We start from the raw sequence: 14,018 nt of genomic DNA on the forward strand, positions 1-14,018 counted from the left end.
GATCCACCTTTTTGGTCTTAGTGAGGACTCGAGCAGCAGCGTTCTGAATCAGCTGCAGCTGTCTGATGGATTTCTTAGGGAGCCCTGTAAGGACACTGTTACAGTAGTCAAGTCGACTGAAGATAAATGCATGGATAAGCTTTTCCAGGTCCTGCTGAGACATAAGTCCTTTAATCCTTGATATATTCTTCAGGTGGTAGTAGGCTGACTTTGTAATTGTGTTAATATGGCTCCTCAAATTCAGGTCTGAGTCCATGACTATACCAAGATTTCTGGCTTGATTTGTGGTTCTTAACATTACAGATTGAAGTCGAGCACTGACTTTCAATCGTTCCTCCCTGGCTCCAAAAACAATAACTTCAGTTTTATCCTTGTTTAATTGAAGAAAATTCTGGCACATCCAATCGTTGACCTGCTCAATAGTTACTCAGCGCCTGTGGGATCATAGTTCCCTGGTGAAATGGTTATGTAAATCTGTGTGTCATCTGCATAATTATGGTAACATATTTTGTTGTTTTTTTTCATAATCTGAGCCAGTGGAAGCATGTAAATTTTAAGAGGTCCCAGAATGGAGCCTTGGAACTCCACATGTCACAATTGTATTTTTGTTGGCTACATTTACTCTTTCACCTTGCATAAGACTTTTTTTTAAAATTTTTTTATTTTGCACAAATTCTAGTAACACATAATTCAATGTACATTAGAAGAGAGAAACCTATTAAATAAGTAAAATAAAACATAGTTATTTGGCCTACTGTTGTTTATATAGGCTACATAGTCCTACTGTATGCATTCTCAAATTCACCCAGGAAATTATTCAGCAGTGTATTTATTTTTTTTAATTTGTCTGGGGGAATGCAAACGGCATTAAGATGGTAATGATAAAATGGTTTTATCGTCACAAAAGTCAAGTCAACATTTGGGAAACAGTGTCACTTAGATTGTGTGCATCATCGATGTAAACAGTCTGCCTCCTATCATCTTTCTGGAGTCTTTGGCTCTGTCAACTCCGAACACAGTCCGCCTGCTGAGTCTTTGATCCAGGATGAGTCCCATTTTGTCTAGTGGACAGCCTTCCATTCACTGGAAGACTGAATGGAAAAGCAAGGTGAGCATATTTATAGTTTGAAAACCAAAGACTATAAAAACATATGTAAGTAGCCTAGTCTCCTTGACGTCACCCACAAGTTCCTGAAGAGCCAATATGAAGCTCAGTGTGGTGGCTCAAGTCGTCACCATCTTGGCAGTGACTGACTTCTGACTAATCCAAAAATGTACTAAGACGTGGAGCTGAAACGGGCCGACTGAAGTCTGGTTGTTGAAAGCAGCCACCTGTAGTGGAACCGACCTGTCGCTTAATTCATTCATATCCTTTATTATGCATAACTTTGAGCCTTGATTGAATTTGACCAAGTGAGTCATAAGAATATTCTCCCCCAGTGAAGTTGTCATGAAGGGCGAAATTAGCTATAGAGACTAAAACCTTACCAAGCGTACCTATGGTGACTGACTCACTTTTGGAGCCAGCCTCAGGTGGGCCATTCCACAAACTGCAGTTTTTGGCGCTTCCATTTTGGCCCTGGAGGCTGCAGCTTGGTTAAAACACAGTAAAATAAAGTGGATAATTCACTTACAGCCCAGTAATTAGGATAACGTACTCTCTCAAATATTTTTAATTTACACTGTGGAATGCTTTCACTTCTTGAAATCACCCAGGACCTCAAGTGGGCGCTGAACATCAGCTCACCAACCGCCAAATACGACTTACATTTAACAAACCTCTGCCATGGCAATGATGGCGCTCTTTTACACTGCAATAGTTGTGTCCATCCTCACCTCCCCCATCACCATCTGACACTTAAGGGCAGGCTGCAGACTATATCATTTGCTTTGCAAAAAAGGCCATTGGCTGCAACCTACCCTCCCTCCAGGACATGTACACCTGTACCTTGTGACGACAGTCACTATGGTCAGACACTCCCCTCCGGCAGGAGGCTGCGGTCAAGACCTCACCACACAACATTTTCTAGAATAAAACTATAGCAGAAAGTAGGGTAACAGAACCAGGGACGAGCCCTCCTTCAACCAAACACACACTGAAACATAAAGCAAAACTCATTCAGCAGCTTTTAATTTAGTTAAATGATACCTGGCACCTATTTCTTTGAAAAACGCCTAAAATAACATACCCAAAATAAATCACTAATATCTCCTCAACCATTAGGCCTAGATGCATAATTCTGGTCTCCTTTGAAAGGTCAGAAGCTAAGGAATATGAATCCATTGTGTATTAATATATTTATTTTACTTTTACAGACTACATGGAGATGCAATAAAGAGAAAATCTGAAATGTTTTGCCTCGCCTGGTAAAAAAAGCTATATTTTGATGCAATAAACCATCAAAACCATCCTGAGTTAACTTTTAATGCAATTGAATATCTTCTAATACACCTAGAATGCAATTGTAACTGTAAATCTGAACAACAGTGATCATACAACATTTTTAAATATACCAGGCGAATTTCCATATTTTGGCAATATTTATTGTTAAAATGCTGACTTTTATTGATAGATATCTTTAAAACACAGGCGGCACGGTGGTACGGTGGTTGGCACTGTTGCCTCACAGCAAGAAGGTTCAAAACCTTGAACCTGTCTTTCTGTGTGGAGTTTGCATGTTCCCCCCTCTCACCATCCAAAGACATGCAGGCTAGGTTGATTGGTTACCCTAAATTGTCCTTAGGTGTGAGCATGAGTGGTTGTTCGTCTATGTGTGGCCCTGCGATGGACTGGCGACCTGTCCAGGGTGTACCCCGCCTTGCGCCCAATGTCAGCTGGGATTGGCTACAGCCCCCCACCCGCGACCATGTACGCAGGATAAGCGGTTGACGATGGATGGATCTTTTAACACTTTTTCAGTCTATACAACCTATTTCCAAATGACAAAACATTGAAATATTGATTATAAACAGGAGTATTCATCAACATTCCTGTCACCAAAAGCACTCCCATGCTTTACAGGCCTGTAGATTTAGAACATCCCACAGTGATGGGGGGGTATCAATCGATCCGGCTTGAACAGACCTTTCATTTGATACCTTGCATGTCTATATATCTCCAACGGAACAATAAATAAGGTAATTATTACAAAGGTGAATAAATAAAGAAGCTAATAAAAATAGATACATTTATGTCTCCTTGTATAATTTAATTTTGTTGTTAATTTTGTGCATTTAATCAGATGCTTATTTATTTATTGAGCATTTATATATTTCTATTTATTTTTGGAATTTGTCAGGATCAGTCCTCCATACTCTCTCTTCCTTAGTTACAGAAGATTTGGCAAAAGAATAAAGAAGGATACTACAGACAAAGAACCACACCAGATTTTTTTTTGCATGGACCAGTAATGAGCTGGGACTGTTACTGAATGTAACACGGGTGTTAAAAGAGACTGTGGCGGCGGAAAACAGACTGAAAGTCATCGCAAAATAAATGGCTACATGCACAGTAGCTTCAAGTGTAGGCAGATAAGCGTTATTTGCAAGGTACAGAATTTTTAAATAAAAATACCAAATCAAAAACTCTGTCAGCAGCATCCTGTTTCCAATCAGAGAGCCAAGCGTGAGTCCTCTGTTTTTGTCGGTCTACACTAAAATGGTACCCAGAGTTTTAATACAAAAAACGGGGTTGGTAGCGTTTTCAAACTTCTCTTGTTTTAGGTCTTCGTTTTCGCCATTTTAGTCTGGACGGGAGGTGCAAACGTAGCAAAAGTGTGGATGGGGCGTCAGTTGGAAGAGCACAGCTCTGTGTTCAAGGCCGAGTCCTTATCGCAGTGGCCTGGGTCTGGTTCCAGCCTGCAGCTGCTTGCTGAACATCGTGCTCTTTCTCACGCCCTCATTTCCGTCTTCTCTGTCAATCCAAATAAAGTAATTTAATGTGTAATAATGCTTCACATTTGTGAACTGATAATGTTTTGTTTGTAAGTCTTAATTTGTAAAGTCAGCAGCTACTGTAGCTGTCAAATAAACATTGTTGAATAAGAAATACAATTTATTAAGTATGTCGAAGCTGCGTAGGTACAAAAAGACTGGACGTAAGTATAGAACTAATGTTCCTTTAGTGAAGTACTTCCCACCTGTCTAAAAGTAATGATGCCATGATGTTGAAGTGCTTAAACACACAGCTGCTCTATCTCACTTTATTGGCTATCAGAGGACAGTGCATGTTCAACAGATACTAGACATTTACTTGTGTGTACTGCAGGTCAGACATTGTATTGAGAGACATGCCAGAGAGAAGAAAAAAATGCCAGTGTACTTCATCAGCTAAAATATTTATTGTTTCTGCCATACAAAGTGCACACAAAACAATTGTGGTCTGATACTTCAGCGTTACAAATTAATGTTACAAGTCATCTTAAAGATGTTAGTCAACCAAAAGTGGCATTATAATGCGGATGTGGACAAAGTGTTAGCTACCTTTCAAAGACGTTATTTGGTATCATAGTTTAAAAAGACCTGATGGGCCATCTCTCTCACTAGAAAGTTTTGTTGAGATGAATATTGACTTCACGATAGCTTCCTGTTTTGATGATACGACGGCACAAAGGGCCAACTTAGAGAAGAGGCACTTCAGGTGTGGTTTCTGTTGTACTGCTTATTGCCATGTTTACACGTCATCCCCCCCACAGAGCAACAGTAAGGTATTTTGGTAGTCACCGCTGGTATCTCCCTGTAACAAGAACACATGCAGAATTTAACAAAGGGGTCAAAAAAAGATTTATGCATAATGGCTACTTGTAAGTGTTTGTGTAATGCAGTTTATTTGTGTGTGTGTGTACTTTTATTGTCAAATACACATACATGTTGCGAGCATATTATGTTGTGTGTGTACCTTGATCATGGAATACAGCGAGCAGGCAAACTTCCTCCTGAACTCAGCTCTGATGTCCAGCATGTCCACCTCACTGCGACTCACCATCACTCTCATCAGGGTGGCATCATCAGTCCCTGCACCCTGCAACAAACACATATTTATAATGATTGTATGCCACATAAATGTGTAAGAGTTATTTAGAGAGAACAAGCTTCTGCTAAGGCTCCACAACTATAAATATTTCGAAATGGTTCATGTGCATCTGGATCCAGATCTGCATGAAAATACAACAATGGTCAACTCTCGTACTACATGTTATGATACACGTACTCATTTTTAGATACTTTGATAATATGAATTCCATATGTTTAAACAGTTACTTATTTAAACATAATCTAAAAGTTCCAGGTTCAAATCCGGTCGGGGATCTTCGTTGTATCCGTCTCTCATTTCCTGTCATCTCTTCACTATCTCTATCCAATAAATAAATATATCCAATAAAATGAAGGGAAAAAAAAACAAAAAAAAAAACCACACACACACAAAAACCCCCACTAGTTTCATAACTAATGGCCTAACTTGCAATATATTTTTACTGAAATCTGTTTTGAGCCTTCATTTGGTAACTAACAGAAAGTCAATAATGCTACACAATCTCTGTGCTCTACACTGAGCTCATGCCTGGATAGCCTGTTTCCTCTATCCACTAAGCCTGTTTACCTGAACCAGTCCCACCCGTGGCTAACTGATACCACCTGTCGGCTCCATACTAATCACAGAGCTTGTACGAAAGCCAGATGTGTGTTCCCAGATCGTCGCGGAGCGCGCACGTGCACGATGTGCGCGTGCATGCGAACCTGCAAATTCACCGTTATCAGCTGCAGAGTAGCGACAGACAGTTTTGTTTGGTCCAGCAGGGACAACTGAGCTTCATAACTTCTCCCTTGTGATTTGTGTGCATGAGTGAATCAGGTGAGAATCTGCTTATGTTTCTTCAGCTGTAGAGCAAGTTAATTTCCTGTTAACATGCATACTAAACACTATGGAGTCAGCACCATTGGACACACCAAGAGCAACAATATGGATGACCCCAAAGAGAGCGACATCCCCCAGTGCAATTGGCCAGCTATAATGTCGATTATCTTCCTTCCCAGCATCCTTCTACCATGCTACCGTGTCTCCCAGAAAGGCGTAGTGGTCACCGAAGGGTCATTTCAGAGAAGAGCATATCGAGCTCCCGGTCAAGTGCATCCTCCCGACTAACCTCTGAGTCATCAGTGGGGATTTATCCGAGCCATTCTCTTTCCCGTGTCCAGGCTGCTTTACTAGAAGAGAGGATAAAGCAAATGGAGCTTGTAGAACTGCGACAGCAAATAGAAGAGGATTCCAGAGCTGACTTGGGAGTGTGAGCGACTAAAGCCAGAGAAGGCCAATCCCTCCAAGAGGAGGCCCACCAAGCACGAGAGGCCATGACCAAGCAGCTAGACCGATGACGCCGGCTCCAGAAAGTGGAGAATGAGTTATCAGTAGCTCGGCTAGTCACCTCATTTCTACAGGAATAAGAAGAGGTCAAGTCAGCGGACAGTGCATCATCAGTGGCTACCTTAAAGCCCTTCTTAGGGATGACAGGTGAAATCCCAGTTGACTCTGGGGCTATTTCCGCTTCTAATCCTTGGACAATCTACTCCGCAGCAGCTAAATATGGTCAATGTTCCAGTTGTGACTGCCATTGGGCCCCCGGATGACATATCGCCCATGGTGCCACCTGCCCCAGTTACTACCCTGGCTGCACCTATAACATCGCTTCCAGCAGCGGTTCCCATCAGCCATACACCAACTCCAGATGCTCCTACTGCCCATGTGACCAAAAATCATCCTACCTCTATCGCTATGACCGCAGCTGCAGCAACCTCAAGGCCATCATCAGTCCCCGTTTCTGCTTCGCCATTTGCCGGTCAGAGTCCTGGTTCGTTCCCCACCATATGGTGCATCACAACGGTAAGGATTGTGTTCAACTGTTCCTTCACATATAGGGGTCAATCACTGAATGACCAACTCCTCCCAGGACCAACCCTGGGGTTGACCCTACACGGTGTCCTCGTGAGATTCCGTCAGCATACCGTGGCAATCAGTGGGGACATAAAAGATATATTCCACCAGATCCGTCTGCTGCCATCTGATCGACCGGTACATGCAGAGATCTAACGAGCCTACCATTTACGAGTGGCAGGTGTTACCCTTCGGAACAACCTGCAGTCCCTGCTGTGCGATCTATGCTCTGCAGAGACACGCCCAGGATCACAAAGTTGACAATCCCACATTTGCTTAAATCATGGAACATTCCTTTTATGTCGACAACTGTTTGTACAGCACCAGTGCTGTTGGAGAAGCCAGAGCCCTTGTCGATGGACTTCACCAGACCTCGTCCTGTTGAGACATCGGTTCCGACTGTGCGGCATGTTTACAAAGTGCTAGCCTGCCAATCTGACCCCCTGGGCTACATTGTGCCATTCACTACGAGAGGCAAGGTGCTCATTCAGGAGTTGTGGAAGGAGAGCAGAGGCTGGGATGATCCTATCCTACACACCACCATCTGCTGACACTTTCACCACCACCGGAGAACTTCACATATTTTGTGACGCCTCTGAGCGAGCTTATTGCTCTGTTGCCTATTTGCGGACTGTAGATGACAGTCAGCAAATTCACGTGAGTTTTGTGCTTGCTCGGACGCGTGTGGCACCAAAGAAACAGCTATCAATGCCACGCATCCGAGCTGAGTGCTGCCCCCACTGGTGGTGAGCTAACCAAGGTTCTCCAGACAGAACTTACCCTCCCTATTCAGCGGATCATACTCTATTCTGACTCTACCACAGTTCTGTACTGGATCAGATCTGAATCCTGTTGATACAAGGTTTTTGTGGGAACCCACATCACAGAGATCCAAAACCTGACAGATATTGAGAGCTAGAGATATGTGGATTCCAGCAACAACCCCGCAGATGACATCACGCGGGGTCCATCCCTGGAGGATTTAAGGCGCATGCATCGATGGAAAAGCAGCACAGAGTTTCTCCCACTCATCACCCACCAGAGCTGTAGCCGGTCATGCCTGTGGCTGAGCCAGAACCTGAGGACAGCGAACTTAAGAAGTCTACTTTCATTGGGAACATATCCCTTGACCCTGTTCCACAACTCCCTGATATTACAAAGTTCCACACATGGAAGGAACTTGTACAAGCTACAGCCTGGTCCCTACATGGGGCAGCTGACTCTGCTACCACCACTCCATGTGAAGCCACAGAGTACATAAGAGCAGAGAAGCTTCTATTGACATACTCTCAGAGGGACTCGTTTCCAGAAGAGGTGAACGCCCTTCAGGCAGGGAATTCCCTTCCATTAGATAGTCGCCTTGGGTCTCTTGCACCAGAATATGATGAGGCCACTGGATTACTTAAAGTAGGCGGTAGGCTTCGACGATCAGAGGTTCTCGAGATGGACACAATCCACCCCATCATCTTGGATCCACACCATCCCATCACAAAGCTGCTGATCCAAGACTTTGATCAGACTCTCCTGCACCCAGGATCACAACGAGTGCTGGCAGAGCTTCGCCGCAGGTTTTGGATTCTCTGGGGAAGGGAGGCCGTCCGAAGACAGCAGCATGCATGTCGGGAGTGCCAGGGGTGGCGGGCCAAGCCTGGGGTTCCAAGGATGGCTTGTCTCCCCCCTGCTCGGCTGCATCTGTTCAAACCTCCATTTTATTCGACTGGAGTGAACTGTTTTGGTCCATATCAAGTGGCACCAACTTTGTTGGCGGGGAGCGAGAGCTGCGTGAGGCCTTCCAGTCTACGGCTCCTTATCTTAAGGAATAATTGGCTGAACAGAAGATTTCCTTTTGATTTAATCCATCAAGCGCCCCACATTTTGGGGGGACCTGGGAGAGGGAAGTAAAATCAGTCAAAGCAGCCCTTAAGGTCATTCTCCAGGAACAGATTGTCCCCGAACCTGTGCTGCGGACTGTGCTTCTCAAATTCGAAGGCATTCTGAATTTCAAGCCTCTGGGTTACTTGTCTTCAGATGCTGTAGACCTAGATCTGATAACTCCAAGTATCCTCCTCATGGACGTCACGATGCCTCTCTTCCCCAGGTAATGTACGATTCAAGCAACCTCCTAGGGAGGCGCCGTTGGAGGAACAGCCAGGTCCTGCCTGACCACTTTTGGTCATCATTCATTCGTCACTACCTGCCCAGCCTCCAGGAGAGGCAGGCAGTAACTTCTCCCTTGTAGCATTTATGAAAGGGATTTCACCAGATTTGTTGGAATATTTAAGATTTATAATAGAAAACCCTTATTTGGGAAGAATTTGATTTGAAGACATGAGATTTGTTAATTTCCAGAACCACACCCATTCACTGTTGTAACCTGTCGCTGGAATAAAAAAGGCATCCTCTCAGAATCGATTCTCTGGCCGGAATCATTTCATCGATAGTGGTCAGATCCAAACCAATTGTTTCCCCGAGGTCCCCTTCCTCACAGAGCTGCTGAAAGAAAATGGCGAAAAGCAAAAGACCCTGCCGACCTTAAGGGCTACCAATTGCTCCTATCCTCCTTCTTAACAAGCATCCGCGCTGCCAAAACTGCGTTCTATAATGACAGAATTAGCAATTATTTTCACTTTTAAAGCACTACTGAAGCCTCCTCCAACGCCCACAAACTTGTCTGCGGGTACTTTTGCTGCCTTCTTCACAGAAAAAGTGGCAGCTATAACCAGCCAATTCTCTAAAGTACTCAAAATCAACCATTTTATTCCCGCCCTGGTCAGCTTCCACTATGTGAACACGCCACAGGAAAACCTACCATGTAGCAGTCCCTCCCAGTCCCATGTGTCCCTCCACCTCCCTCGGGATATGGCGCAAAAGGCTCAACACCAAGGCAAAGCGAGGACTCCGGATCAGAACTCCTGACCAGTAGCCATCCCACAACATGCCCACTGGACCAGATTCCTTCGAATCTCGTCCAAGCTATATCAGAAGCCCTAAGGTCAACTAAAGCTGCAGCCCAGTGCTTGGTTCTTATCCTTCTTGACAGATCAACTGCCTTTGACACAGTCAATCACAGGATCCTGCTATCCGCACTCTCAGCAATGGGAATCTCGGGCAAAGCCCTCCTGTGGTTCAAATCCTACCTCTCGGGGCGTTCCTACAACGTTTTGTGGCAAGGAAAATTGTCCTCCTCCCACTGCCTCTCCACAGGGGTGCCCCAAGACTCGGTGTTAGGGCCCCTTCTTTTCTCACTTTACACCACCTCACTGGGTCCAATCATTCGCTCGCACGGCTCCTCTTACCACTGCTACGCAGACGATATGCAACTCTACCTATCCTTCCCGCCAGACGACCCCACTGTCTCGCCGCGGATCATGGACTGTCTTTCGGACATATCTGCATGGATGAGGGCTTGCCACCTTCAACTAAACCTCTCTAAGACTGAACTCTTGGTCATTCCAGCCAAGCAATCTGTCCACCACAACATCAAACTACAAATTGACCAGCTGTCCTTTTCAGACCATGTTGCTGCTGTCTCTCGGTCGTGCCGCTTCGCTCTATACAACATCAGAAAAATCAGGCCCTACCTCACTCAATAGGTCACCCAGCTTCTGGTACAGGCCATGGTTATCTCTCACCTCGACTACTGCAATGCCCTCCAAGCGGGCCTTCCAGCTTGTGCGGTGAAACCCATACAAATGGTTCAGAACGCAGCAGCGTGTCAAGTTTTTGATCAGCCGAAAAGGACTCATAACACTCCATTACTGTGTAACCTCCGCTAGCTACCCCTGGCCTCTAGAATCAGATTCGTCACTAATGCTTGCATACAGAGAGACTACTGGGTCTGCACCAATCTATTTAAACTCCATAATACAAGTTTACGATCCTTCTCGGCCACTACGCTCCTCCAACGAACGTCACCTGGCTCTGCCATCCTTACACACAAAGCAATCCCAGTGCCGGCTGTTCTCATCTATGACACTGCGATGGTGGAACGAGCTACCACACGCCATCAGAACAGGGGTGTCCCTCTCTAACTTCAAGAAGTTCTTGAAAACTCATCTCTTCCGAGAACACTTCCTCTTAGAACACCTCTAACTCCTAACCTCTAAGATGCACTTCCTTCTTCTATCCCCTTACAATTATCCTGTATTGATCACACTTTTTTGTTAACTCTTACTTCTTTAGGTATTTACGCCATTGATGTGATGTGCGATTAGCTCTGACTAGTATTTATTGCTGCTATTACTAGTATGTATTGTCAGTTGTAGATCTCGTGCTGTATTTGATGTTGATGCTTGTATGTTGTTCCTCAAATGTAAGTCACTTTGGATAAAAGCGTCTGCCAATTGAGTAATTGTAACCTAAATGTAAAGTGTTATTTATTTTCAACATCAAAGTTTTTCCAGGTTTCACATGACCATGATGCTACAAAAAATCCAAGCAACTTGCTCGCTTGATGAATTTAAATGACAATCTGGTGAAATTTGAATACATTGAACATATGGACAATAAAAATACTTTAGGAACTTGTACTAATGACTGTCCAAACATTTCCCCATTTCTCATGTAGAACAATTCACAAATTTTAAGTTTTAAAAACTCAATAATAATGTAGGTTGAGTCTTTTTTTTAGCAGCAATGTCTTTTATATTCATTCACTGGATTTATCCATTAATTTAACTGGCATTATAATGGGATATTACACCAGATTTTACAGTAGTTAAACAGAACACTGATGTGGCTGTCCATCTCATATTTTTTATAGTCTTACCTTCATCGCATAGTACAGAGTCTCAGCAAAATAGCCTGGAATGCTCCTTGCACATTGCACTTTAAAAAGAAAACGAGAAAACACAGGGAAAGATTGAAAATGTGTCAGTGTTAGCAGAGACATTTTAGAGGAGACACGCCACTCAATCACATCCTCAATCTAACTCTATGTGGCAAAGCCCGTAACGGCAAAGATGGTTATCCCGCCCCTCCTGCTAGAAAGCCACTTGTCTGCTTTTAACAGCCAAAGCGGGAAACATATTTCAGCCAATCGTGTGGTTCCACTGACGTAAGGGTCTGTTTTACTTCTACTGCGCATGCGTAGTAGAAGGGGAAAACTCTTTTTGAACCTTATTCTGAGGCAAAGTTTTCAAACTTTTTCAGCGATTTTTATCAGATTTTAATGCTGATTCTATTGATGTAGTTTTTATGTCCTGATGACCTGTATAAGTGCAGTTCTGGCTCTCTCCCCATTGATTTAGATAGGTGCCTGGTCTTATTAGAAACAAAATAGCTACTCGGAGGCATTGTCAAGATGGCGACTGAGTGGCATGACTTGGCTATAAGAACTTTGGTGTCAAAGTCACCATCTCTCAAGAAGCTGACAATAGAACAAGTCTGCAGTATGGAGCTGTGTAGTTTCGTACCGACAGCGAGAAGCAGATCTCTCAAGCTTCCGGATGTTTCCCTCTTGATGCTCTCCTCGATCTCATATCCTGACAACTTCATGTAAGCGTCAAATACTGAAACACAGTTTCAGAATTAGTCTGGCAATTGTGTGTATCTGCAAAATAATTACAGCAGCGCTCTTATTCTTGGTGTAATCCTCAACTGTCAGACCCACAGACAAACCTTTCCTGAGATGTTCTGCACTGCGGTTTCCCAGGATGGTGATAAATGATTCTTCATCAGTGCCGTACTTCTGCTCTCCTGCCTTGAAGAGGGCCTACGACCGCAGAAACAAATGGTACACATCACACATTGTTTGTCCCTCAAAATCAGGAAAGCAAAGATACTATGTAATTGTTGCAATAAAATTTTTGTAATTTGTATAATTGACCTTTTCTGTTTAATTTGCATTTGTTATTTATGCTTTTATTTTGAAGTCACTTGCAAGTCTCGTTGGGCTGCTTTCGCGTGAGTTGTACTGTACTAAACACCGACAGGCAGCAAAGAGAATGGACACATGTGTGTTCCAGTGAAATATTTCATGCTGGCTAAAGCAAACCTTGATGTGAGCGGTTTTAAAGGTTCAATGTGTAAGATTTAGTGGCATCTAGTGGCGAGGGTTGTGAATTGCAACCATCTGTCCAGTCTGCCACTGCCCCCTAACCTTTCAAAGACCGCAGGATAGCTATGGTGGCTGACTCTGCACAAAAGGTGTCCCATCTGAGACAGCAGGGAGTGCCCAGTCAAGAAATTAGGTTTCTTTAGGTATATTTATTAAGAAATTATATTTACTTAATTATTCAGTTAAACCATATGTTATTGTGACTTGGCCACTGACAGATAACATGGAAAATGTAAGCGAAGAGTGCCAAAACTGCCCTCCAGCAATAATATATTTTACATTTATCTGACGTCTTCATCCAAAGCCACTTACGATTGCTAATTATGTCAGAGGTCACATGCCTCTGGCGAAACTAGGGGTTAAGTGTCTTGCTCAGGGGCACAATGGTGGATGTGTCACAGTGGGTAGTTGAACCCAGGTCTCTCACACCAAAGGCATGCGTCTTATCCACTGCCCCATCACCGGCCCAATATCTGGCCCGCGGACAGATTAAGGTGCTTTAATAGCGGCAACAAATATAAATAAATAAATAAATACTTTGATGGCGGTGCTGAAATAGATCTCAGTCTTGGCAACATAGTCACATATTCACTTCCTCTTTAGTGGTTTTGCCTACAAAATAAAAGCGCGAGAAGCTTGTTTACTGTAATTAGGGCCCGAGCACGACCGTGCGAGGTCCCTATTGAATCTGCTCGGATTATATTTAGGGCCCGAGCACGACCGTGCGAGGTCCCTATTGAATCTGCTCGGATTATATTTTTTTTTTTTTTTTTTTTTTTTTTTTTTTTTTTTTTTTTCTGCAAAGTAGGCCCAAATGACATGGCCTAAACATACTCGAAAACTCACCAAAATTTGCAAACATGTCAGAACCGGTGAAAAATTTCGTATTCTACAAGTTTCGCACATGGGCGTGGCAAAATGACTCGCTAGCGCCACCTTGAAAATTGGAAATGATTAGCCCCTCGTTCACGTTCAACCTACATGTACGAAATTTTCTGGGGACATGTATCGTATCCAGACGCACAAAAAAGC

The 14,018-nt window shown here is 43.7% G+C and overlaps 1 protein-coding gene across 3 annotated transcripts in view; it reads right to left on the bottom strand.

The window, feature by feature from the left end:
- Positions 1-4,318: 4,318 nt before the first annotated feature.
- LOC123970113 (annexin A5-like) overlaps positions 4,319-14,018 on the bottom strand; it is a 19,838-nt gene continuing 10,138 nt past the window's right edge. For all 3 annotated transcript variants that reach the window (XM_046047990.1, XM_046047989.1, XM_046047988.1), the window contains 5 exons: positions 12,548-12,641; positions 12,343-12,438; positions 11,697-11,755; positions 4,898-5,020; positions 4,319-4,735 (listed from right to left, as the gene is read on the bottom strand). In XM_046047990.1, coding sequence (XP_045903946.1) covers positions 4,673-4,735; positions 4,898-5,020; positions 11,697-11,755; positions 12,343-12,438; positions 12,548-12,641 — 435 coding nt within the window. In that variant the 3' untranslated portion in view covers positions 4,319-4,672. The remainder of the gene's footprint in view (positions 4,736-4,897; positions 5,021-11,696; positions 11,756-12,342; positions 12,439-12,547; positions 12,642-14,018) is intronic.

Source organism: Micropterus dolomieu, linkage group LG04, assembly GCF_021292245.1.
Source record: "Micropterus dolomieu isolate WLL.071019.BEF.003 ecotype Adirondacks linkage group LG04, ASM2129224v1, whole genome shotgun sequence".
NCBI classification, from domain to species: Eukaryota; Metazoa; Chordata; class Actinopteri; order Centrarchiformes; family Centrarchidae; genus Micropterus; species Micropterus dolomieu.